At 27.0% G+C, this 27,246-nt stretch overlaps 1 protein-coding gene and 1 non-coding gene across 2 annotated transcripts; one reads left to right on the plus strand and one right to left on the minus strand.

The window, feature by feature from the left end:
- Positions 1–5,129: 5,129 nt before the first annotated feature.
- On the plus strand, positions 5,130–5,202 carry Trnat-cgu. The gene has a single exon. It is a non-coding gene; the product is annotated as a tRNA-Thr (tRNA).
- A 16,900-nt stretch (positions 5,203–22,102) lies between these two features.
- LOC123271554 (tetraspanin-33-like) lies at positions 22,103–25,525 on the minus strand. Its single transcript, XM_044737917.1, has 4 exons — positions 25,055–25,525; positions 24,764–24,967; positions 24,021–24,194; positions 22,103–22,818 (listed from the first exon to the last, which is right to left on the minus strand). The coding sequence occupies exons 1-4, from the start codon at positions 25,169–25,171 to the stop codon at positions 22,450–22,452; spliced, it is 864 nt and encodes a 287-aa protein (XP_044593852.1). The 5' UTR covers positions 25,172–25,525; the 3' UTR covers positions 22,103–22,449.
- Positions 25,526–27,246: the final 1,721 nt, after the last annotated feature.

Raw genomic sequence — 27,246 nt, forward strand, 5'->3', positions numbered from 1 at the left:
TTTTTTTATGATACTGAAGTTAGCCGCTGTGAATTAAAAAAAATTTTTTTAACTAATTAATTACAATAAAAAGCTTCTAAAAATTTTCACTTACAATTTTTATAAATTTTCACTTTTTTATAAAAAAATTAATTAATGTCTGTCATATATTTCTTCACAGAACACTCAAAAAATCCTTGGGTAGAATCCTTGCTCTAAAAGTTTACAAATAAAATTATTAATTAAACCACAAGCACTGACACTAAATTCCAGGTAATTATAATATTTATATAAATTAATGATAATAAATAATGACAAGAGAAACTATTTAATTTAAGCGTAAAACCACGGAGATGCTTCTGGCTTGAACGCTTGCTAGTGTTTGAGAAAATTACCGGCTTAACAGAGCGGCTCGTGTAGAGCCAATAAGTGGGGAGATCGGTACCTCGGAAAGTAACTTGTTTAGTTCCCCTACTGTACCTACTGTACCTACTGTAAACTGTGGTTACAAATACTGAAAAGTGGGGAAGAAACAGCCCCCGGGGCGTGGTTTGTTCAAGAGCTACCAGTGGGCGTGAATGGTTGCCAGCTGATTGGCTGAAAGACAGGAAGAATATAATCCAACAGACTCCAGCCGCTGGACCACCAGTTGGGAGAGACATTTAGTTGACGATGGGCGTTTAACAAGGTACCGCTTTTTTTTATCCTCGATCAAAATGAGCCATTTAATTAATACGTATCAACTCAAGTGTTTCTTGTCACACACCGTGGGTGGATATTGAGGGCCTGAATTATAATAACTAGAGATCGAAGAAGAAATTTAACATACATACGTAAATACATTACAAATCTGAGAGTTAGATTCAATAGCAAGGAATATGTGTACCTTGTTTTCCTCGATATCATATCTGGGGATCAGGATATTTAGTACACATCATCCCTGTGGTTGCAGCTCACGTTCGATCTCAGGGTTGAGTCAACAGTACCGATAATCCGACAATTAATGTCTTCGTTACTGCTCATAAAATTCCTCCTCGGCTTATCTAATCATCAAACTCTTAACTCTTGGAGGAGAAGTAAAAGAAACAGTGGTTTTGTTGAGAAACTGTTGGATTTTTAAGAGGCTAACTTAAAAATAATTAACCTGCAATATATTAATACACATGATAAAAAAATTAACTAGACTCAAGAGCCAAACTCTTGAACCAAGAATACTATTTTGAAGAAAATTATTTTCTTGGGTCAAGAGAATAAATTCTTGAGTTAAGAAATTATTGTTGGTCTAAAGTTTTCTTGTTTCAAGAATTTTTTTCTTGACTCAAGATTTTGACTCTTGAGTCGAGATAAGTTTTTGAGTGGACAAAAAGGTTTTGAGCCAACAAAATATTTCTTCCTAATTATTTTCTTGGGAAAGAAAAATTTTTTTGAGAAGAAATTTCACTTATTCCAACAAAATTAATTCTCTTGCTTTAAGAAGTATCTTGATCCAAGAAAATTTATTTAAGTCAAGAAAATCTTGCTTTGAGAAAATTCAGCCTTGAGCTCCAAAAAATTTAGGTCGATAGAAGTTAATTTTCTTGTCTTGAGAAAATTTCTCTCTTGCTCCAAAAAATTAAATATAAAGATAGAAGTAAATTTTCATTAATATTTTTATTGATTAAAATGTCAAATGGGAAGATCGAATAATATTGAATCTTTTTTTTCATTCAATATTTATAATTGCACGGTAAAATAATATAAAATGGGCATCAAATATTCAGGAGAAAAATTTTCTCAAGGTGAGAAAATTTTTTTCTCAGTTGAAGTAGGTGGCGCTGCTTCCCTAAAGTATCTAAAAATCTTGATCAAATATAAAAATTTATTGTATCAAGTATTTATGATAATTTGAATTAAGAATAAATGACTTCCACCAAGAATAGAATTTAAAGAAAAATTTTTACTTCGGTCAACACAACTTCGGTCTTTCTTCAGGTACCCGAAAATTTTCTCGAGCCAAGAATTTTGTTCTTCAGTCAAGAAATTTTTCTTTCTGTGTACGTATCTTGATCCAAGAAATTATTCAAGTCAGGAAAATCTTGCTTTGAGAAAATTCAGCCTTGAGCTCCAAAAAATTTAGGTCGATAGAAGTTAATTTTCTTGTCTTGAGAAAATTTCTCTCTTGCTCCAAAAAATTAAATATAAAGATAGAAGTAAATTTTCATTAATATTTTTATTGATTAAAATGTCAAATGGGAAGATCGAATAATATTGAATCTTTTTTTTCATTCAATATTTATAATTGCACGTTAAAATAATATAAAATGGGTATCAAATATTCAGGAGAAAAATTTTCTCAAGGTGAGAAAATTTTTTTCTCAGCTGAAGTAGGTGGCGCTGCTTCCCTAAAGTACCTAAAAATCTTGATCAAATATAAAAATTACTTGTATCAAGTATTTATGATAATTTGAATTAAGAAAAAATGACTTCCACCAAGAATAGAATTTAAAAAAAAAATTCAACTTCGGTCTTACTTCAAGCACCCAAAAATTTTCTTGAGCCAAGAATTTTATTCTCCAGTCAAGAAATTTTTCTTTCTGTGTAATCATCAAACTCTTAACTCTTAAAGAAGAAATAAAAGAAGAAAGAGATTTTGCAAGAAAACTGTTGGAAGATTTTTAAGAAGCTAACTTCTGAATAATTATATGAATATGTTAATGAAGAATAACTGGCGATAAAATTATATTTTATTGAAGCTAATAGCGAGCGTAGCTGGCATTAGCAAATAGATCTAAATGACTATGATATGATATGATATGATAATATTAATGATAATGATAATGTAAATGTTAATAGGTAGAGGTATGAAGAGAAAAAAGGCTGATTTTAAATGAAACATACCTGGTGATTTATCATCGCCATTTGCAGGCTGGCAATCGCACTTGCTGGGAGTAGGGTAAACATTAGCGATGTAAGTGTGTGTATTATCACGCATGTGGATACTCTTGAGCTTCACCGGGTCCAGTACAGCATCACACGTGATACTCAGGAGGGGATTCAAACATGGCGACTGTTAACATACAGGCCCTGATAAAGCACCAATGCGCGAGCATTGAGCACGCCCGTTTCCTCGCTTATTCCCATCTCTTATCGGTAATATTATTCTCTCTTAGTTTGTCCTCTTCTTTATACTCTCCCTTTATTATATCTTCTTATTACCCGGTACCTTTGCTTCTTCTCGCCCTTTTCATTCCCGGCCTGAGACCTGAGATATCTCTCTGATGGGAGAAGAGAAAAGATATACTTGCGATGTGTACTGCCAGAGCTGTCAATTGACTATTGACTCCTATCTGGAATAAAAATTCTTTATTATTGTCATGGAAATTATTAACCAAGAGTTTATATTGTTACTTTTTTGGGAATCTCAGGAAATTATGATCTTCGTGAGAATTTATCAATTGAAAATTTGAGAAGAATATGATGAGCTATTGTAAAATTTTTTTGATATTTTAAATTATCAACCTTTGTAAGTATTTATTGGAGTTTTTCTGATCGGGTATCATCTGTAAGAATTATATTATTATTATTATTATTAATTAATTCATTTATAATAGGAATTAATATTATATAATATAATAATATTATTCTTTATTTAATTAATTTTAATTAATATAATATAATAATTATAATTAATAATAATGTATATTTAATATATGAAGATCGGTGTTTTTAAATTTAATAAATCAAAGATAGTTAATATTATAAGCCAGCTAGCCGATCCAAATTGTTGGAGAATGACTAATTTTTCATTATTAATTGTTCACCATAATATTTTATCGATATGAAGTCTTAATACCATCAGAGAAAATTTAGGTGACGATAATAATTAAAATTTGTTTTATGGCTTATAATATTAACTATCTTCGATTTATTAAATTTAAAAACACCGATCTTCATATATTAAATATACATTAAAAATTCCTGGCCAAATGAGAATTACTCAGTCTAACTTAATTTAAGGTAGTACCCTCGCCAGAGTCGTTTTCTTAGGATTTTTTTTTAACTTCGGCAGATTAATATTCATATAATTCTGCGTCGATTGGCGCAATTTGAAAATTTTTGACCATTTAGTTTCAGAGATATTTAATTTCAAAGTTTGAGTTTTGAACGCTCTTTTACATTGCGGTATACGGGATATCGAAAAGTTTACCTACAAACATTTTTATATCTCAGAAACTTTTCTTAGGATTCTTTTAAAAAACTAGAGTAACGTTAACTAACAACTAAACAATTTTTTAAAAATAATTTCATTGATAATTACCACACAGTTTCAGAGATATTTATTAATAAGTAATGAAAAATTTACCAGACTTTAGCCGAGGAGGGGATACGTTAATAAAACTGTGGCAACAACGCAAGTTTTGTGAGCCGCGAAAAAATATGAGACGCGCATGCGCTGAAAAATTTGAAAAGTTTAATTTACTTTAAGTGTAACATTATAGTTATTAATTTTATTTATTTAAAAAAAGTAACAATGATTATTTTATGAAAATAAGTATTTTTCTATATTTATAAAAATTCAAAAAGTTAATAAGTTGAATATAATAATATATATTAATCTTTCATAAGTTATAAAAATAATAGTCAGATGAAATAATAAAAAAAATACTAAAATTTAAAATCCGTAAATACATCAACATAAAAAATTCAATTACTGATTTTTCTGAAAAAACAAAACAATATTGTCAATTATTTTTTTTCTATTTGTTATTTGCATATTTGCTAGTGATTTCTGTCGTTTTTCAAGGACTTTTTTTTATGAATCGTCCTTTATAAGTCAATTTTTCAGACATTGTAATTATATTTCCGAATAAATGTATGTAAATAAATAAATAAACGCATGTGTCAAAACAGAGGTTAATCTACAGTTAGTCCAAAACACTACAGTATAACCACTATAAAATATCTTAACGCTCACGCAGTGTTGCCAGACTTTTCAAACGATCAGTTTCTCGTTTGTGATTGGCTAAAATAAGTACATAAACAGCAAAAAGTTTTAGGCTTGTCAATAATGACTCTAAAGTATATGTACCATACACTCTAGCACAAACTTTTGACGACGGAAGTCGCGAGGGTACTACCTTAATAGATAACTTAATAGTAATTACGGATAGGTCTCGGATAGTTTAACTGGTAGAGCATTTGGCGCGTAACCAAAAGATCCAGGTTCGAGTCCTGGTCTGGACTGTCCGAATTATTTTTTCAGTCACTGAAAAAAGTTACACTGAGTAAAAAATCACATCTTTCTCTAATAATAATTGTCTAAACAAATTTTAATTATTATCGTCACCTAAATTTTCTCTGATGGTATTGAGACTTCATACCGATAAAATATTATGGTGGACAATTAAGGGGGGAAATACGTGTAGAAGGCCGTTTTCATGCTGATTTTCATTAATTTTTTTAAGGTATAAGAAATTAATATTATTTATTGAAACTATCAGGTTATTTTATACACATATTTATGAGTATTTTTTCGTATTAAACAATAATATAAGTTAACAAATAGTGGAGATATCAGCTGATACACATCGTAGGTTGTCATCCGATTTAGCAATCTGTGTGCAGTATGGAAGCCACAATTTTTATTTGAAATCAATGGCACAGAAAAATTACTTCATTTATATGTGTATCTTCCATATGAACCTCAATTCCACAAAAAAAACGTAAAAATTTCCATTTTTTACAGGGCTGTAAAATTAAGTCGTGATTTTTTATCACTTTTTCATACATTGTCTATTAAAAAAAAATAGTTTAAATAAAAATATCGCTTTCGATTGAGGTTCATATTCAAGGTAATTGTATAAAGAAAATTATAAGCCATATCGCAAGATGATAGGTTTAAAACTCTTTGAGCTAGACTGCACACAGTTTTGAAAAAACTCGTTTCGAGAAAAACGCGTTTGAAAAAAAAGTGACAGAAAAAGTTAATGTAAAATAGTATTAAAGTAATTAATAAATCGCTTATAACTTTTGAACGAATGGAAATTTTGACTTTAAATTTTCAATCTATATTTTTGAATAGTTTAACAAGCGATTTATAAAAAAAAAAAAAAATTGAATCGTTTTAAGCCTGTACACGTATTTCCCCCCTTAATAATGAAAAATTAGTCATTCTCCAACAATTTGGATCGGGTAGCTGGCTTATAATATTAACTATATTTGATTTATTAAAATTAATAATAATAATAATAATTTATTCATGTTTAGCAACTTGCTATTTTTTTTACAATATTTACATAATTAGTTTGATTTATAATTGTATTACTATAATTTGTTATTATGCCCGATAATCTATTGTAATATTGCTTTTGATATAATTCTTTATTTATGTATTATATTATATATTGATATTCTATCATATTTTCCGGTTATTAAATAATATAATATAATATATAATTATTAAAAATAAATGTTTTTTTTTTTTAAGCTTTGGTCTATATATAAAATATTCAACTTGTTTGTTTGAAAAAACATAGTTAGTTTTCTATTTTTAGGATTAAAAAGATTTAATACTTATCTGATAAAAAAAAAATAAGAGATGTTAGATTTAAAATTTATTTTTTCTTAAAAATTAAAATTTTGAATCAACACTTCTGTGATTCTCTTATCTTTATCTTCGCAGATCAGATCTGAAACACAAAAAAATTAGACACTGTAAACCAGGATTTAGATCGCCGTAGATTAGATCTAAATATACTATTGTGTCGACACTATAAAAACAATTCAATTAAATGTGCAATTTACAGTAATTTCTGTACTACGATCTCTATCAAGCGAATGAATAATTAATAAGTTTACAGTAATTTATTAACATTTATGACTTCTACTACTATAAACATCAATAGGATTTCTTCTCAGAAAAAAAATCTTGTTATTATTATTATATAAATAACAAGTAATAATTTTACTGTCGAAAATTTTTATTAAATATTATTTATTAATAAAAATTTCACTTGACAAAGACATGTTATTTATTAAATATTAATTCTTGTTCCATCTCCTATTGATATTTATAAAAAAATGATTACATTGATTGAAATGATAAAACATTAATAATTGTTTAATAATTAAACGGATTAAAAAATATCAAACAATGGATTTACCTTTTGATTATATTTCCGACGTTATATTGTAATTTAAATTGAACATATAATTAATATCCAGTTTAAAAGTGGGGATGACAACAATGCCGTAACGCGTGGTGCTTTAATTCGGCTATACAGTATTTCACTTGTGTTACACGGTCTTTCAGCTGAAAATGTGAATAAATTACTTTATTATTTATTTTTTATCAACAAATGCTGTTTAAACAGCCAATTATTCGCTACTGGCCGCGTTATGTGTTTTATCTTCACATTAAATCTCTATTATACATTTCGAAACGCTTTTATTAATCATTTATAATTCAAATAAATTTTACCTTTGATACATACCAATAACAATACATAAAAAAAATTTCTTCTTCAACACAATGCCGGCCAATTTGCTCTGCCGTTTTAATAACAATAATAATAAATTTATTATTAATACACAGAAAGAAAAATTTCTTGACTGAAGAACAAAATTCTTGGCTCAAGAAAATTTGTCGGGTGCCTGAAGGAAGACCGAAGTTGTGTTGGCCGAAGTTGAATTTTTTTTTTAAATTCTATTCTTGGTGGAAGTCATTTTTTCTTAATTCAAATTATCATAAATACTTGATACAATAAATTTTTATATTTGATCAAGATTTTTAGATACTTTAGCGAAGCAGCGCCATCTACTTCAGCTGAGAAAAAAATTTTCTCACCTTGAGAAAATTTTTCTCTTGAATATTTGATACCCATTTTATATTATTTTAGCGTGAAATTATACATATTGAATGAAAAAAAAGATTCAATATTATTTGATCTTCCCATTTGACATTTTAATCAATAAAAATATTAATGAAAATTTACTTCTATCTTTATATTTAATTTTTTGGAGCAAGAGAGAAATTTTCTCAAGACAAGAAAATTTACTTCTATCGACCTAAATTTTTTGGAGCTCAAGGCTGAATTTTCTCAAAGCAAGATTTTCTTGACTTAAATAAATTTTCTTGGATCAAGATACTTCTTAAAGCAAGAAAATTAATTTGTTTGGAATAAGTGAAATTTCTTCAAAAAAAAATTTTTTTTTCTCAAGAAAATAATTAGGAAGAAAAATATTTTCTTGGCTCAAAATCTTTTTTTCGGTGTATTAAATCTTTTTAATCCTAAAAATCTAAAACTAACTATTTTTTTATGACACTGAAGTTAGAAGACGTGTAAAAATTTTTGATTTTTTTTATTAATTAAATTACAACTAAAAAGATATTTCTAAAAAATTTCACTTATAGTTTTTCAAGTTTTTTACATGTGACAATTTTTTTTTTAATTGTTCAATTGTAATTTTTTCAATAAAAAATTTCTAAAAATTTTGAAATGTCGCTTAACTTCATTTTCATATTTTTTTTCAAAGAAACAAGCAGAATATTTTATAAATAGATAACAATTAAAAAAAAAATATTTTTTTTTAACAATTATAGAAACAAGATAATTTTGTAGAGTAAACCAAAAGAATAAATATTATATTAAATATTTTTATAGAAAAATTGCAAGTCTGGACTAATCGCGTGGTCTTTACCATTTTAAAGCTAAATAACCAAGCCGACACCTATGATTTTCTCGGAACGAGATACGATTAAATTGATTCGAGCAACTGGTTCGTGCTCTTAGCTTCAGCTCTTGAGAGTTTGTTGAGGAGAGCGAAAGAGAAGACAAGTTGACGAGTTGGCCGACAACACACAACGTACAACACTGGACGCTGCAAAGTAAATAAGTGTATAAGTAAATAAGTAAATAAGTGAGCAAGTGAGTGAGCGCAGAGATGAAGAAAGGGGGATCCAGCACAGCGTATGATGGACTAAATGGAGTATCGGGAGTACTGGAGGGGCCATCCTGCACGGATCATTACCTATACTTATGGGTGCCTCATTATAGTCCATTACCGTTGCTCGTATCGGCTTTATTATAGTCCCACTTCTCGTCTCCTCATCATCCTTACTTTGTTTTTTTATCCTCATCCTCATCCTCATCTTCGTATCATCCTCATCCTCAGCCGCTCCGGCTAGGCGTCTCGTGTGTTCTCGGGAAGCTTAAATAATTTTCGATAAATACAAGGTATACCCCTCTGGCACCTAATGACGCGTGATGAACCCACCAAGCCTGGATCTCCATCCTCAAGATTAAATCCTCCCGAATTAAATCCAGCCAAATTTATCAGGCTTGTTCACACTTTATTCGGCTTCTTGTCATTTTATTGACGACGATTACCCGGGGAGAAATAAATGGATAAGTAAATCCTAAACCTAATAAGACCTGAGTCTATTTAATTGGTTCCATGATTCTTAATCCTCCGACAAAATATTTTAAATAATTAAATTTTTTAATAAAACAATTCTGAATAATAAATTTGAAAAAATGATCTAGATTATTGAGAGAATAAGCAAAATTTTGTGCCCAGTATATTTATACGATAAAGTGGGTTTTTATGGTTAAATTTGGTATCGTTGGAAATTTCTTGACAAGTAAAGATCTTGTATTTCGTGAACTATTGACATTTTTAAAGATATAAGCTCATCGCGATGTTACACTCATCAAGACCTTTAATTTGAGTACCCACATCAATTTTTCATATATTTTATATATTTAAGTATATGTATATATGAAAAATATATCAAAAATGCATGTGGGTACTCAAATGAAAGCTCTTGATGAGTGTAACATCGAAATGAGCTTACATCTTTGAAAACGTCAATAGCTAAGAAAGTACAGTGCAATTTAACATAATTAAGAAATGACCTTGTATCTTGTGAACTATTGACATTTTTAAAGATATAAGCTCATCCCGATGTTACACTTATCAAGAGCTTTCATTTGAGTACCCACATCAATTTTTCATATATATATATATGTATGTATGAAAATGCATGTGGGTACTCTAATGAAAGGTCTTAATGAGTGTAACATCGAGATGAGCTTACATCTTTGAAAACGTCAATAGCTAAGAAAGTACAGTGCAATTTAACATAATTAAGAAATGACCTTGTATCTTGTGAACTATTGACATTTTTAAAGATATAAGCTCATCCCGATATTACACTCATCGAGACCTTTCATTTGATTATCCACATCAATTTTTCATATATTTTATATATTTATATATATTACATATATGTATATATGAAAAATATATCAAAAATACATGTGGGTACTCAAATGAAAGCTCTTGATGAGTATAACATCGGGATGAGCTTATATCTTTAAAAATGCCAATATTTAAGAAATGTCCTTGTATCTTGTGAACTATTGATATTTTTAAAGATTTAAGCTCACCCTGACATTATACTCATCGAGACCTTTCATTTGAGTATCTACATCAATTTTTCATATATTTATATGTTTATATATATGTATATATGAAAAATATATGAAAGTGCATGTGGGTACTCAAATAAAAGCTCTTGATGAGTATAACATCGGGATGAGCTTATATCTTTAAAAATATCAATAATTAAGAAATTACCTTGTGTCTTGTTTACGACTGACATTTTTAAAGATATAGTGCTAAACTTCAGTGCTAAAAATAATTAAAAATGTTTGTAAGTTCAGTGTCATTGCTAAATTCACTATCAAAATTATAATTATTTTAATTTACCCACATTTTAAATTAAATTTCAAACTTTGTCAACTTTTAATCAACAAGATAATCACCTAAAGTATGTATAAATACTTAATAAAATATTTTAATATTGAAAATCTGGGAGGTACTAAGAATGCACAGCCTGAAGGAAATAAGCCCGAAATTTATTTTTTTTGAGCACATTATATTCCAAGATTGTGAATATAGCGAACCGATACTCTCTCGCTCGAACAATTCTTACAATTAGGTAATAACCTAGTGATTATGGGGCTCCTCGTCGAGTCGAGAGCATCATCGTCGACTTGTGTTGCGTTTATTTAGCCGGTGAGCCGCGTGTGTGCAGAGTAAACACGCCAGCACGCAAGATGATCAGGAAGATAATGATTATGATTACTTATGATGAGTCCTCAAGAGTTATGTGCCAGGTTTGTATTATCCATAATACATCACATATAATGTAATATAATATAATATAGATAAATTTTTATTCATCCGCATTAATGGAGCGTATCTGCTTAAATAGAAATATTATTTATTATTTATAGATTAATATAATAATAATAAAAATAATAATAATAATAGTCGGTGCGCTTGCACCAGCAGACTAGATGAAGATGAAGATGAATTAATGGAGATACTGGACCTAGCCCGGACTTACCATTACGACCTACAGTGCACTAGGTTATTATAAAGAGTGTTACGCCTCCTTGTTTAACAAACTGCAGTTGTCGATGTATTGCCAGCTAGCACAGGGATTACTTGACCCTGATGTCGAGGACACGGTAGATTGGTTGGCTGGTCTTTGCTCTTGCTCTTGGATTCCCATAAAGTGGTTTCCAGTTAACACTCTATTACACATGCTCACCTATCATCATGTACGTCATAATACATAATACTGGAGATTATTCTTCTTAAAGTAAGTTGCAGAGTGCTGGTTTACCATAAACCTCGGCTTCTTTCCTGGAATACCTTCAGACATTTGTATAATCAAGTCTGACCCATTGCATGCATCGATTACCATTTATTTACTTATTTTTTATTATTTTTTTTTTTTATGGGATTGAAGAAGTAGACCCGGTAGCTAGGTCTAATTAAATGGTATCAGGCGTCTTGATCCTCCGACAAAATATCACATTTTACCCAAGAGTAAATATCACATAAAATTTATAATAAAAGGGTACAACACGGTAAATATTTTTTGAAATGTCATTAATAAGTGTTAAAATACAAATAGACTAGTAACCTTGCAGTCACTATGTGACTGCAGTGACTTGTAAACTATACATAGGTAAAATTTTGCTTTATTAAATGATGGATTTTGTTAAATTGCACTGTATTTTGTGAGCTATTGATGCTTTTAAAGATATAAGCTCATCATGATGTTACACTCATCAAGAGCTTTCATTTGAGTACCTACATGCATTTTTGATATATTTTTCATATATTTATTGATATATATATATAATATGAAAAATTGATGTGGGTACTCAAATGAAAGGTCTCAATGAGTGTAACATCAAGATGAGCTTATATCTTCAAAAATGTCAATAATTAAAAACTGACATTGCTATCTTGTCAATTAATGATATTTTTAAAAATGCAAGCTCACCCCGACATTACACTCATTGAGACTTTTCATTTGAGTACCCACATCAATTTTTCATATATTTTATATATTTATATATATATATCATATATATGTATATATGAAAAATATATGAAAAATACATGTGGGTACTCAAATGAAAGCTCTTGATAAGTGTAACATCGGGATGAGCTTATATCTTTAAAATATATGTTATATATATGTATATATGAAAAATATATCAAAAATGTATGTGGGTACTCAAATGAAAGCTCTTGATGAGTATAACATCAGAATGAGCTTATATCTTTAAAAACTTCAATATTTAAGAAAGTACAGTGCAATTTAACAAGAGTCATTATTTAATAATGCAAAATTTTATTTATTTATAGTTCACCACATAGTGACTGCAAGGCTGCTAGTTAATGCATAATTAATAAAATAATAATGATGATACCTTCATTATTATTTTTTTCAGAATCATCGACTGAAGTTATTACCAGGGTTAATTTTCAATCTCATTGAGCATTTCAATTTGATGATATCATAGTGGTTATTTTATTTCATGTTATAAAGATTTGTTTTTATTATTTATTATTTTTTTCGTATATAACCTCAACGATTGCTGGTATACTTACACAGCACAGTGTTATTTTTATTGACTTTTATATTTGTAGCATTGGCGTTGATCGGCCTTCGATCCGTGAACACGATTTATAAAGCAAACACCACTGTACGGCACCCTGCAATCAGGTTATGTTATACTACAAACTACAAACAGCAAGTTTAATGTATCTTCAGACTTGAGCTGAACCGGTGAAGAATCAGTATCGCGCGAACCGATCGGTTGTTGGATCTCATGCCTTCCAGCACGTTTGCACCGTACTTAGGCTATACTTTTCATAAGGAATAAATTAATAGTGTTAGTCGCGAGCAACGGAATCATATCCGCGAGGGAAAGATCCAATGCTTCAATTATATTTACTATAAGGCCTTGTTCTTCTTATAAATACAAATGTACATATAATAGCTAAGTACATACATCCATATACTATACATCCGTGCAATTTGCAATTTCGACTGCTGTGTAGAGCGCAGTAATTCTAACCTTTATATACATTTTCAAATTCGATTGTTTTTTATCTGTGTGTATAATCTCCCAAATTAGCACACCAACAAATGAATTCCGTAAAAATTCAGTCAGACGTTTAATTTATATTATTTTATGGTAGTCTATTAATGAGTTGTTGAATAATAGCTACAAAAGAAACCCACAAAGTAGCCGCACAAAATATATAACCTAAAATTAACTAACCTAGTCGGCATTCGGCGACTCCTCCCACGTATCATCTTCATCCTATTTATACATTGGAAAAGAAGAATATAGAAAAAATATTGGAGTATACTTACAAAGTAGACATTGTAATAAATGGTGAACGAATCCTGGGTAAAGTGTAGAGATAGAAGATAGATCTCATTTTTTTTTGTTATTATACTCAAACGTGATATATATGAGCCCTCCCATTCCCGCGATGATTACAGGCTTAGCCGCGTATTATGCCCACGTCTAAACAAACCACTTTTATATATTTCATCGACAGTTTAACTCAAAGAGTGTATATTGGGTGTGCAATCAGTGATAATATTTTTTGGTTAGTTGAAAACACTAAATTACTCTGGATTTATTTATTTATGATACTGAAGTTAGCTGACAACTGTCAATTTTTTTGATTTTTAACTTCCCGCTAAGAAAATCGAAGATTTTCAAAAATCGGCAAGTTATTGTTTTCACCCCGTTTTGCAAAAATCGAGTTTTTATCAGATCTCGACGTTTGAAGGTCGCAGGAAGCTTCCCTGACTATCCCCGTGAGGTTGTCACGGTGTCTGTATGTGTGTGTGTGTGTGTGTGTGTGTGTGTGTGTGTGTGTGTGAAAGTATGTGAACCGCTTATAACTTTTGAACGGCTTGACCGATTTCATCGCGGTTGGTGCCATTCGAAAGGGCTTGACTAAACTTAGATTATGAAAACTATTTGAACCGATTCAGATTAATAGATTTTGAGAAATCTTAAAAAAACTGAAAAAAAAAATTTTTTTCAAATGTGGTTTTTTTGGAATAACTTTTAAACGGCTTAAAGGTTCAATTCCAAAAACTAATCAGCTCTTAACCTCAAAAAACCACGTCGATCGCCACCAGTCCGGTCAAAATCGGTTGATTCGTTCGAGAGATATCGTGAACGAAAGAAAACCGAAAAAAGTGTTTTTTCGGAATAACTCCAAAATTCCTAGCGCGATCAATTCAAAATTTGAGATTCTTTGTGAGGCTTAAAAAACTGCGTCGAATGCTTCTAACCGCGTAAAAATCGGTTTATCCATTCAAAAGTTATTGCGGTTTAAAAATTCAAAAAATAGTGTCATCAAATCTCTATCAGACTTTTGAGCTCGAAGAGCTTTAAAGCATAAGAAAGCAATCTCTTTGAGCTCGGAGAGCTCAAAATAACCCATAAATTGTATTTTTGAGCTCGAAGAGCTCAAAAACGTCATTGGTGCAATTTTAAGCGCCTAAGTATGGAATTAGCGGGAAGTTGCAGGGATGGCCTTCAGGGTCAACCGTTTTCCTAATTTTTTTTTTTTTTTATTTTTTTATTTTATTTATTTACTTCTGGTAAAACATTCTATAGAGGTGCAAGAAGCACCTGTGCATAGACACCAGAAAAATATAATACATTTATAAAAATTAATACATAATATTAAATTAACTAAGTAAGTAGTGTACAGAGTATATTAAGAATAATTTTACAAAATTTTTACATAAATACAATTTATCATGAATTAAAGTATCATTGATCTTATCCACCTCACAATATGCTTTCTTAACCATTTATTATAATTTAGCTCTTTCAGATTACTAGGAAGTAAATTGAAGTATTTAATTGCAATATAAATTGCACTTTTAGTACTTATTGTTCTATTAATTTTTGGTAATGTTAACTGTCTAGATCTTGTATTGATTACTCTATCAGAGTACAAAGTTTTACATTCACAAAAATAATAGGTTAAGGCTTGTACAACGAAAGATTGTTTAATCTTCAATGGTCCTAACATATCATCAGAATTTGTTATTTTGCTTAACATTTTATTTTGTAGATTTTCACTTGTACAATTTTTTTCGTAATAATTTCATTGTTTTAAAGTTAGAAAAAAATTTTTAATGTCGAGTGTTTTGTAAAAAAATGATACTGAAGTTAGCTGACAACTGTCAATTTTAAAAAATTTTATAATTGTATGGCAAATTAATTAATTAATTACAATTGTAATAATAATAAAGCTAGCCGACATTTTTGATTTTTTTATTTTTCTTAATTTATTAAATTATAACTAAAAATATTTTTAAAAACTGCAGTTATAGTTTTTTAAGTTTTTAACAAATGAAAAATTTTTTTTTTACTTTTTTTCTAATAATTCTGTAGTATAAAAAATCATAAAATCTTTTAGATGTCGGCTAACTTTATTTTCATACAATTTTAATGAAAAATTTATGAAGCTGAAGTTAGTTGACAACTGTCAATTTTTTGGATTTTTACAAGAAATAAATTATTATTAAAAAAAAACATTTAAAAAAAATGATACTAAAGTTAGCCGACGTTTTTAATTTTTGATTTTTTTTTTTTTAATAATTAAATTAGAACAAAAAAATATTTTTAAAAAATTGCACTAATAGTTTTTAAAGTTTTTTATAAATTAAATTTTTTTAATTTTTTTGTAGTCATTTTTTCAATAAAAAAAAATTTTTTTAATTTTTTAATGTCGGCTAACTTAATTTTTATTAAAAAATAAATTTTTTTGTCATCTACAAGTAGAATTTTTTATTGTTATAAATTATTTGTCGAAAACAATCCTAAAAAACATCAGAGATGTCAGCTGACTTCAATATTACAAAAATTTGCACATTTAATTTTTTTTTCAATTTCTAAATATGCAAATTTTTCATTAAAAATTTTTCATAATAATTTAGTTATAAAAATAAAAAAAAATGACAGATGTTTTTTAATTTTAGTATCATATTTATTCATGATATTGAAGTCAGCCGACATATGATGATTTCTATAATAGTTTTCAACAAATAAATTATTATTAAAGAATAATACTGAAGTTAGCTGACAGATTTCAATTTTTTTAATTTTTACAACAAGTTAATCAACAATAAAAAAATTTCCACTAATAATTCTTTTTAATTTTCACAAGAGTAATTTTTTAATTAAAATTATTTCATAATAATTTAATTACTCTAAAATTATAAAAAAAATTCTGTCAGTTAACTTCAGTGTTATTACAAAAAAAGATTCCACTTGTAGATTTGTCAGAAAATAATTGCTGTGATTTAAAAAAAAAAATCTTTTTTTATTTGTAATTTATTTGTTGTAAAAATGACAGACATAAGCTGACTCCGGTTTCCTATTTATTTAAGTATATACTTCATTTTATTTAATTGTTGCCATTAATAATTTTTTTTATAATTTAACATTTATAAGTAAGAGTATAAATAATGTAAAAAACATATTAGGTCATATTGGCGCTGTAATTTGGTGAGCCACGGGCGTAATTACTGTGTTAAAATTTGGACAAGTTTTATCGATTATAAATTCAACTCTCTCATCAATCAGGTATAATTGGAGGATAATTTACCGGTGAGTTGAGCTAATCAATAATTAAAGTCTCAGTAATAGTAAAAATATAAGTTAATTTGTATTATTTGTGTCCAGGTGATGGAATCGACGTGTCTGCCGTCGATTTCCGAGATGAAGATGGAGATGAAGATAAAATGGTTAAATAAGAAGAAATACTGAGCGTTTTTTTTAATGAGATACCACTGCCGATCACAGACGATTAGGACATTCTACGGCGCAAGCTCAATCAATCATTCACCGAATCACTGTACCGGCGATGCAGGTATCGAAAACTCCGTGTATAGATCCCTCGTTTCTGTCGAGGTAAGTACGTAAATCATGTCCAAATGGAATTCGGATGGGGATTAAATAATCTGTCCGTGTATTTTAATAATTTATTTAATTAATAAGATATTTATAAATGTATTTTAAATTGATACAAGCTGTTTCTAGAATATGTTATTAGTTTTTTTTTTTTTTTTTTTAGGATACTTATGTCATCTATTTTTCATAATCATAAAAAACTAGCAACCTTGCAGTCACAATGTGACTGCCGTGACTAAACTATAAATAAATAAAATTTTGCTTTATTAAACAATGAATTTTGTTAAATTGCACTGTACTTTCTTAAATATTGACGTTCTTAAAGATATAAGCTCATCCCGATGTTACACTCATCAAGAGCTTTCATTTGAGTATCCACAGGCATTTTCGATATATTTTTCATATATTTATATTTATAATATATATAAATATATGAAAAATTGATGTGGGTACTCAAATGAAAGGTCTCGATGAGTGTAATGTCGGGGTGAGCTTATATCTTTAAAAATGTCAATAGTTCACGAAAATACAAGGTAATTTCTTAACTATTGACATTTTTAAAGATATAAGCTCATCATCATGTTACACTCATCAAGATCTTTCATTTGAGTACTCACATGAATTTTTGATATATTTCTCATATATTTATATATGTAATATATATAAATATATAAAATATATGAAAAATTGATGTGGGTACTCAAATGAAAGGTCTCGATGAGTGTAATGTCGGGGTGAGCTTATATCTTTAAAAATGTCAATAGTTCACGAAAATACAAGGTAATTTCTTAACTATTGACATTTTTAAAGATATAAGCTCATCCCGATGTTACACTCATCAAGATCTTTCATTTGAGTACTCACATGAATTTTTGATATATTTCTCATATATTTATATATGTAATATATATAAATATATAAAATATATGAAAAATTGATGTGAGTACTCAAATAAAAGGTCTTGATGAGTGTAACATCGGGATGAGTTTATACCTTTAAAAATGCCAATAGTTCACAAGATACAGGCTCATTTCTTAATTATTGACATTTTTAAAGATATAAGCTTATCCTGATGTTACACTTATCAAGAGCTTTCATTTGAGTACCCACACGCATTTTTGATATATTTTTCATTTATACACATATATAATATATATATAAATATATAAAATATATGAAAAATTGATGTGGGTACTCAAATGAAAGGTCTTGAGTATAACATCAGGATGAGCTTATATCTTTGAAAATATCAATAGTTCACAAGATACAAGGTCATTTTTTAATTATGTATCTAGAGATCTTGAAAAGGCACAAACTCAAGTCAAGACTTTTTCAATAATACCAAATTTAACCATTAGAATCTTTTGCTTATTCTTTTAATAATATAGATTAATATAAACAAAATTTTTTTAAATCTTCAATAAAAAAAAAAATATCTAAATTAAACTGAGAAATTGGCTCGTACTTAAAAAATAAATAAAAGTAATAAAACAATTTAATTTAACAGTAAGTAGTGTATCAATTGAATTATAAATAAAATTGCTATAAGTTATAATAAAACAAATAATGTTTTGTTGATAAACAAATTATGTCACTCGCTTGAAGAAATAAAACTAACCGGTACTCTCTTACAATAAATATTTTTTTATATCCGGTGAATGTATGAAAAAATAAAAATTAATAATCCTGATAGATTTATAACGAGATAATTATTTGTAGAGTAAATATTGTAAGGTTTAGTTACCGTTACGATAATACGAGCCCGTGATAGCGATAAATTATTGAGTATCGTGAAATAATTGCTGAAGGCTGAGATGAATTCTTCAGACAAAGCCAATGCGTTGATTCGACGTTTGTTTGACCGTTTAATAGTTATGTACTGTGTGTAATTGGTTTCAATTTTACTGAGTGGATTTAAACTTTAAATTTTATTAGCTATTTTATTTAAAATAATAATAATAATAATAATAATAATAATAATGATTTATGATAAATAAAAATAACTTCAAGTATAGGTATACGATTATTTATTTACTGTTGTGACAAAGTCACTTTACAACAATATGATCATGTAATAAAAACTATTTATTAACTATATGTGTTACTAATCCGTGATTTATCTAATAGTAATTTTTTATTTATTTATTTAGTCATTAATTTTCATACATATCACTGAGTATTAAAAAATATGCCAATTATTTTTCACGTCTACTTTTATTAAAACATTTTTAAATAATAAATTTAAACAATTGTTTTTATTGTCAAAAATGGTAAATATAAAAAAAAATTAATTTAATTTTTTAAAAATGGAATGAAGATTATTTTAATGAGATTTTGGCACTGTACGTCTAAAAGTCAGTCTATATAATTAAAATATTTTTGAGATTTAATGGAAAGAAATTCGATTTAAAATAAAAATCTTAAAAAAAGATTTTTAAGTCTAGAGTTTCATTGGAGAGATTCAGAAAAAAAAAAATTAATAGAAAAAACTTAAATTTAAATTTTTGTTCGTAGATTTGATCATTGGCAAAATTACTTTTCTTTTTTTTTTTTTTTATATTAATATATACGTTTAGTAACTAGTATATCGAGATGATATAAATTTAAATTTATGTACAAGTCATGTTTTACTTATACTTGAGTGTACTACTGTGCATTAAGCACTAGAGCACGACAGTATCATATAATAATTAATATTAATATTAATATTATAATTATAGTTATTATTAGTGTTATTATAATTATGATCGACAATTTGTTCTTTAAATTGTATTACTTATATTCCTCCTGAGACGAATATTCCTATTCAGTTACTTTAACAAAAATAAATCTGATATTATATCTTAGAAATTGGTCAATTTCGGTCGGCGCATTCTTCAAACTTTAAAATAATCATTTTAATATTTTTCACAGTCCATCCAATATGTTTACTTTAAATGCAATTAAATTAATATACCCAAAGTAATTACTTAAACTTCAATGTATCAACCTCACAACAGCAATGTGCGTGATTTACAATAAAACATTCACTCGGACAAAATACAATTACGATGGCGTTTACATTATTATCAATTCATTGAGTATAATAATTAAGGGGACCCGGTGGTCTAAAGGCCTAAAATTTAAGCCTAAAAATATTTTAAAAATCTTATTTCTATATTAAGGTAATAACTAATGCTTTCAATTTTTTTACACTTATTCTATTACTTATCAACTATACAAAAAAAAAATTTTTTTTAATTAGAATTTTTAATTAGATTAAAAAAAAAAATATTTTACAAAATAGCACGTAGTTAAAATAATTTTTTGAAAACGAATTTCAAATTTATACTTTTAACTACACGTCATTTTGTCAAATATTTTTTTTTTTTTTTTTTTTTTTTTTCATTCTACACGGAAAGAACAAGATAACACTGGATATAATCTCAGATTATACTGAGTGAAAAAAAAATTATAATACTAAAGTTAGCCGACGTTTTTAATTTTTTTTCATTTATTACATTAGAACTAAAAAATATTTTTTTTTAATTGTACTTATAGTTTTTCAAGTTTTTTACGAATGAAATTTTTTTTGGAACAATTTTTTCAACAAAAAAATTCTAAAAATTTTTAGATGTCTGCTAACTTAAATTTCATAAAAAAATTTCAGATAATAGCTAGTATAATTCAGATTACAATAAGTATAATCCAGATATCACGCAGTATAATCTGGATTACAATGAATATAATCCAGATATTACGCAGTATAATCTGCAGAGAAAAAAAAATGTTCTTGAATCAAGTATATAGTTTTGATAAAACTTCATCTTCTTGATTTGAGTGAAAAATTTTAAACTAAGAAATTTTTACTTGATTTAAGTAAATTTTACTTGCTTCAAGAATTTTTCGTCTTGATTCAAGACAATTACCCTCTTCAAAATTATTTTCTTGGTTCAAGAATTTTCCTCTCGAATTAAGTTTATTTCTTTTTCAATGTGAATTTTTCTAGCTACTATCTTAAATTTTTTTTCACCACAGATATCACTGACTATAATCTAGAATAATATCCAGTGTTATCTTGTTCTTTCCGTGTAAGATAAAAGACCCAGTTATTGACACTTGCAATTTTACTTTAATAAAAAAAAAATAAATACTCTAATAAATTAATGAATATAATTTTTGAATTATAAATTTTAAGAAAATTAGTTTTTTGAGAACATTTTAATTTTTTAATTAGAATAAAATTGCAAGTGTCAAACAACTAGGCCAGTGTCAATAATTGGGTCTTTTACCTTACTTATATTAATTAAAAATCACCAATCAGGTGTATTTTTTTTAAAGAGGACTTGAGCGCCATTTTTCAAATTAAAAAAAAATTTTTTTTCTTTTAATTTTCATTTTTGTGTAGTTGATATTTTATAGAATGAGTATAAAAAAATTTGAAAGCATTAGTCATTACCTTGATATAGAAATAAAATTTTTAAAATAGCTTAAATTTTATGCCGAGACCACCGGGTCCTTAATAATAGTTATTGTTAATTAATTAATAAAATTGTCTGTTTAAACATTTACATTTGTATAATTTTAGTCCTTTCTAAATAATAACAGAAAGAACAATTTTAAATATTTTTTTTTTTGTTCATTTGAATAAACTTACAAGCAATTATTCAATATAATGGCAGTTAAATTGTACGTTAGACACGCAGAATAAATTTAAACGGCATAGACAAAAATATAAAAAACATTGATAAATAATCGCGACATTAGTGTCAATAAATTTCTATATAATATAATATAATATAATATTTTTTTTTTTAAAAAACATTAAAATAGTTTTTTCAATAAAGTATTCATTTAAAGAGCGAATAGAAGATAAAATTATCATATCAATAAAGGACAAAATTCTATTAATCTAAAAACTTAAATTTAAATATATATATAGAATAATTAATTTAGTTACTTAACCATAATCAAGATACTTGTAAAAATAATTTTTGAAGTAGAGGGAGAGTCTTACAAGTGATAAAATGCACATTATGTAAAGTATTACCGCAAGTAAGACAAGCATTCCCATCCGAGTACTTCCACAGCTTTCAGAATGCTCTTGACCACGATTTGATCGACCGGCCACCTGATGCCTCGAGGCAAAATCGTATCGAGAGGTGGCCTGAGGTCAACCTCAAGAACGCCAGCGTGCTCTTTGCATTTCAATTTGTCCTTCTAATGTTTTAGCTAAATAAATCACAAACAATTGACTTAACGCGATACCGAGAGCAATCCCCGCTATTGTATAGAGATTACGCTCAGCCCATGTCCTAACTATCTCAATGCATCCGCTTATCCATATTCTCTTGCTCGCCTCCGAGGATGGCAGCGTCTGGATTTGATAGCCACACATTATATTTACTAATCCGCTTGATATATCCGTAGTGTTGATACAACATGAAAACGGTACACCACAGCTTTCTCGCCCGGGACTCGAGCAATTAAAGTACTCGTTTTTTTGCCAGTCCAAGTATCCCTCCTGGCTCAGCCCGCAGCATTTAAACTGTAACAGTTGATTAGATTAGTTTATTTTATTTTATTTTACAAATAACATTAATCTTTGATAAGTCACTCGTTATTGCTATTAAATTAGTTTACGAGCTAAAGCTTTTGTGTTTATTATGTTTGCTAAGTAATTATTGACACTGATAAAGACTATCAAGGTTTATTTGTTTTTTATGAAAATTAATTCAGAAGATATTTAATAATTTTTAAAATTTTTTTACAAATAAATTAGGGAAAAAAAAAAATTACATGTAGAATTTTAAACAAAAAAATGCAATTTTTTTAAAATAATAATTACAAACAAATTTAATCTATATTATTAAGAGAATAAATGAAATTTTGTGGCAAGTGTATTTATATGATAAAATCGGTTTTTATAGTTAAATTTGGTATCATTAGAAAGGTCTTGACGTGGAGTTATGCCTTTTCAAGGTTTCATATCATTCTCACCAATAGTTAATTTATGATGATAAGTATTTAGGCTGCATTTGAAAATGCTCTATCTCTAGATACATAATTAAGAAATGACCTTGTATCTCGTGAACTATTGAAATTTTTAATGATATAATCTCATCCCGATGTTACACTCATCAAGACCTTTAATTTGAGTACCCACATCAATTTTTCATATATTTTATATATTTATATATATTACGTATATGTATATATGAAAAATATATCAAAAATGCATGTGGGTACTCAAATAAAAGCTCTTGATGAGTGTAACATGATGATGAGCTAATATCTTTAAAAATATCATAAGTTGACAAAATACAATATAATTTTTTAATTATTAACATTTTTAAAGATTATAATTATAATTTTTTAATTATTGACATTTTTAAAGATACAAGCTCACTCCGACATTACACTCATCGAGACTTTTCATTTGAGTACCCACATCAATTTTTCATATATTTTATATATTTATATATATTACGTATATGTATATATGAAAAATATATAAAAAATGCATGTGGGTACTCAAATGAAAGCTCTTGATGAGTGTAACATCGGGATGAGCTTATATTTTTAAAAACATCAATATTTAAGAAAGTACAGTGCAATTTAACAAAAGTCATTATTTAATAAAGCAAAATTTTATTTATGTATAGTTCACAAGTTACGGCAGTCACATAGTGACTGCAAGATTGCTAGTTTATTATTTTTTTTTTTTTTTTTTTTTAATAATTTACTTACTTCTTGTTGACCAAAATCAATTAAATTTTGCAAGTCTGGATCCTCTCTATATGTCTGGATTATTTTATCAGTGAATGATTCTTCAAGAACAGCTTGCAATGTATGCGGAAATACAAAACCAACTATTGCTATTCCCATTTCAAGCAAGAAAAATGCTAGTAGACACCACGAGTACTGAAAAAACAAAAATTAAATATAAATAAATATCAATAAAAAAAAACAAGTTTATTAAAAAAAATATTATGCAAGAATTAAATCTATTAAACTAGATTTTAATTTATAATCTAGAGATTTAACGGCACTGTCTACCTTATCCAATTACTGAGTCAGTAACCAGATTTAAAAATAAAAATTTTCTCCAATAATTAGATTAACCCGGAATGAAAGTTAATTTAGCAGATATTTAATAATTATAATAATTTTTGTAATGAATAAATTACTGCATAAAAAAATAAACATTTAGAAATTTTAATAAATTAAAAATGCAATTTTTTTTTTAATAATTTTTTGGAACAAAATTTTTTGTTAAATAAAATTAAAAAATGGTCAAGTGACAGCTAACTTTAATTTCATTGACCCGGAATTTATGCATAAAAATAATTTATAATAAAAACAGCTGACAGGCAATTTATTAATTTATTCATTTATTAATTTATTAATTAATAAATCACTTATGCATTATTGACATTTAAAAGAATAAATTGTAGCTGTCAGGTGTATTAAATTAAAAATAAAACACTTACAAATTTAAGAAGACATGTATTCTCTCTCAATGCACCAACACAGCCAGCAAAACTAACAATAAACACAACTCCGCCAGCAATAGCCATCACAAGTGAGATATTAAGAACAATATCATAAACATTTTCGACTTTAATAGTCCCAGTGGTTTGCAATTTGTCGTAGAACGCATAGATTCCTACTCCTATCAACAATCCTCCGAAAAGCTGTCGTCAAGTGGAAAAAAATCTCATTAAAATAATCCATAGTAAACAAAAGAATATAATAAGTCAATAATAGAGAATATTATTTACCCAGAAGATAAAGTTGAGCATAAAAATCATATATTTAACACAGGAGCTCACGTATGTGAAATTATTAGCTCGTCTTCTGTGGTGATGATGATGGTGATGATGATGATGGGAATACATGATTCACGTCCTTTTTATCTTCAATCTTCCTGTATATATACTGTGTCTATCTATATATTTGTATACCTATTGCTATGTATGTATGTATATATATGTATGTTATATGTATATTAATAAATACTGATCACAATGCACTCGAAGAGCCAAATTTATCACTGCAACGAGTGATAACTACCTTTATCTACATAATGCACGTTTATTTAACACATACTCAAACAGAACGGCTAAAAAAAATAATATGACTTACTAAAAATTCAAAATAAAATTAATCTTTAATATCACAAATAAATTTAGCAGGCTTTGACAGCTTGCCTTTGATCAGCCATTACATACAGCTCTGTGTTTTCTTGTGTGATTCATTCGCTCTCATCCGATGGACAGTAGCTTACTTCAGCTTCAGTCGGTAAGCGTTTGTTTTTAAAGTTAGTTCTTTTTTCATCCGCCAGAGGCGCTGTTTTTTTTTATTAACATGACGTTAAATTTTTAGCTGTCATTTTGCAACTTTTTAATTTTTTTTAACTAACTAATTTGTTGTAAACAATTATTTTTAAAAAGTTGCATTTTTAATTTATTAAAATTTCTACAAGCTTATTTTTTTAATAATTTTTTTTTGCCATAATTTATTTAAGAGAAAATTTAAAAAATTTTGTAAAGTGACAGCTAAATTATGAAAATTAATTTAGCATATATTTAATAATTAAAAAAAAAAATTGACGTAGAAAGTTAAAAAAATAAAAAATGCAATTTTTTAAAAATAATTTTTTTAGTAAATAAGTTAAAAATTTATTGTGACTGCTAACTTGAATGTCATAGCTAAATTTAATGGCATCACTGAAGTTGACCAGATATTAAAAATTTTTTTAGAATTTTATAGCAACTAAATTATTATAAAAAAAAAATTTAATTAAAAAGTTCCACGTGTGAAAATTAATAAAAATTACAAGTGTAAATTTTTAGAAGCAATTTTTTATTGTAATTGATTTGTTAAAAAAATTTACTTCAGTGTTATAATTTTTTTATTTTTTTTGACCAAGAAATTTGTTCTAAAATGTTATTTTTTAAAAATTGCATTTTTAATTTTTTAAAACTTTTTTTTGCCATAATTTATTTATTAAAAAAATTCTTACAATTATTAAATATCTGCTTAATTAATTTTCATTAAAGTTAGCTGTCACTTGACCATTTTTTAAAAATTTTGTTTAACAAATTTGTTTTAAAAAATTGCATTTTTAATTTTTTAAAATTTCTAAATGTCAATTTTCTGTTCTAATCGTTTTTGCTATAATTTATTTGTTACAAAAAGTTTTAAAACTATTTAATATCAGCTGGATTAATTTTCATTTTTTTTGCACTAATTTTTTTCTCAAAAAGTTATTAAATATCTGCTAAATTAATTTTCATTAAAGTTAGCAGTCACTTCACCGTTTTTTTATTAATTTTATTTCACAAATTTATTTTAAACAATTGCATTTTTAATTTTTTTAAATTTCTACATGTCAATTTTTTTTTATTCACTAATTTATTTCTTAGAAAAATTATTAAATCTGTCACTTTAATTTATAAAAATAATTTTAGCCGGCATTTAAAATTTTTTTTGGTAAAAAAATGATTGCAAAAAAATAGAAAAAAAAATTTTATATAATAAATAATTAAAAAAAACTGTAAGTACAATTAAAAATAAAAATCTTTGTTCTTATTTAATAAATTAAACAAAATCAAAAAATTTTAAATGTCGGCTACGTAACAAAAAGTCACCTGAAGATGTCTCCCATGTTTGTTCAGATAAAAATATATAAAAATCTATCCTTCATACATATTACTTGATATAACTTCTCTATTCTCATTTTCTCAGTATCATTACAAACGAATTTCTGTAAATGAAAACAAAAAAAAACTAATTAAAAAAGTCGTTTTTTTACTTTTATTTAAAATGCGCTGAGTATAAAAAATTTACTATGCAGAAATTCAGCTGATAAATTATCAAAATATTTTATTTTAAGTGACAGGTAAAGTTATAATTCATAATTTATCAAAATTTGTTTATAATAATTTTAATTTGATTTTTTTTTTCAAAG

The sequence above is a fragment of the Cotesia glomerata genome, linkage group LG9 (assembly GCF_020080835.1).
Source record: "Cotesia glomerata isolate CgM1 linkage group LG9, MPM_Cglom_v2.3, whole genome shotgun sequence".
Classification (NCBI taxonomy): domain Eukaryota; kingdom Metazoa; phylum Arthropoda; class Insecta; order Hymenoptera; family Braconidae; genus Cotesia; species Cotesia glomerata.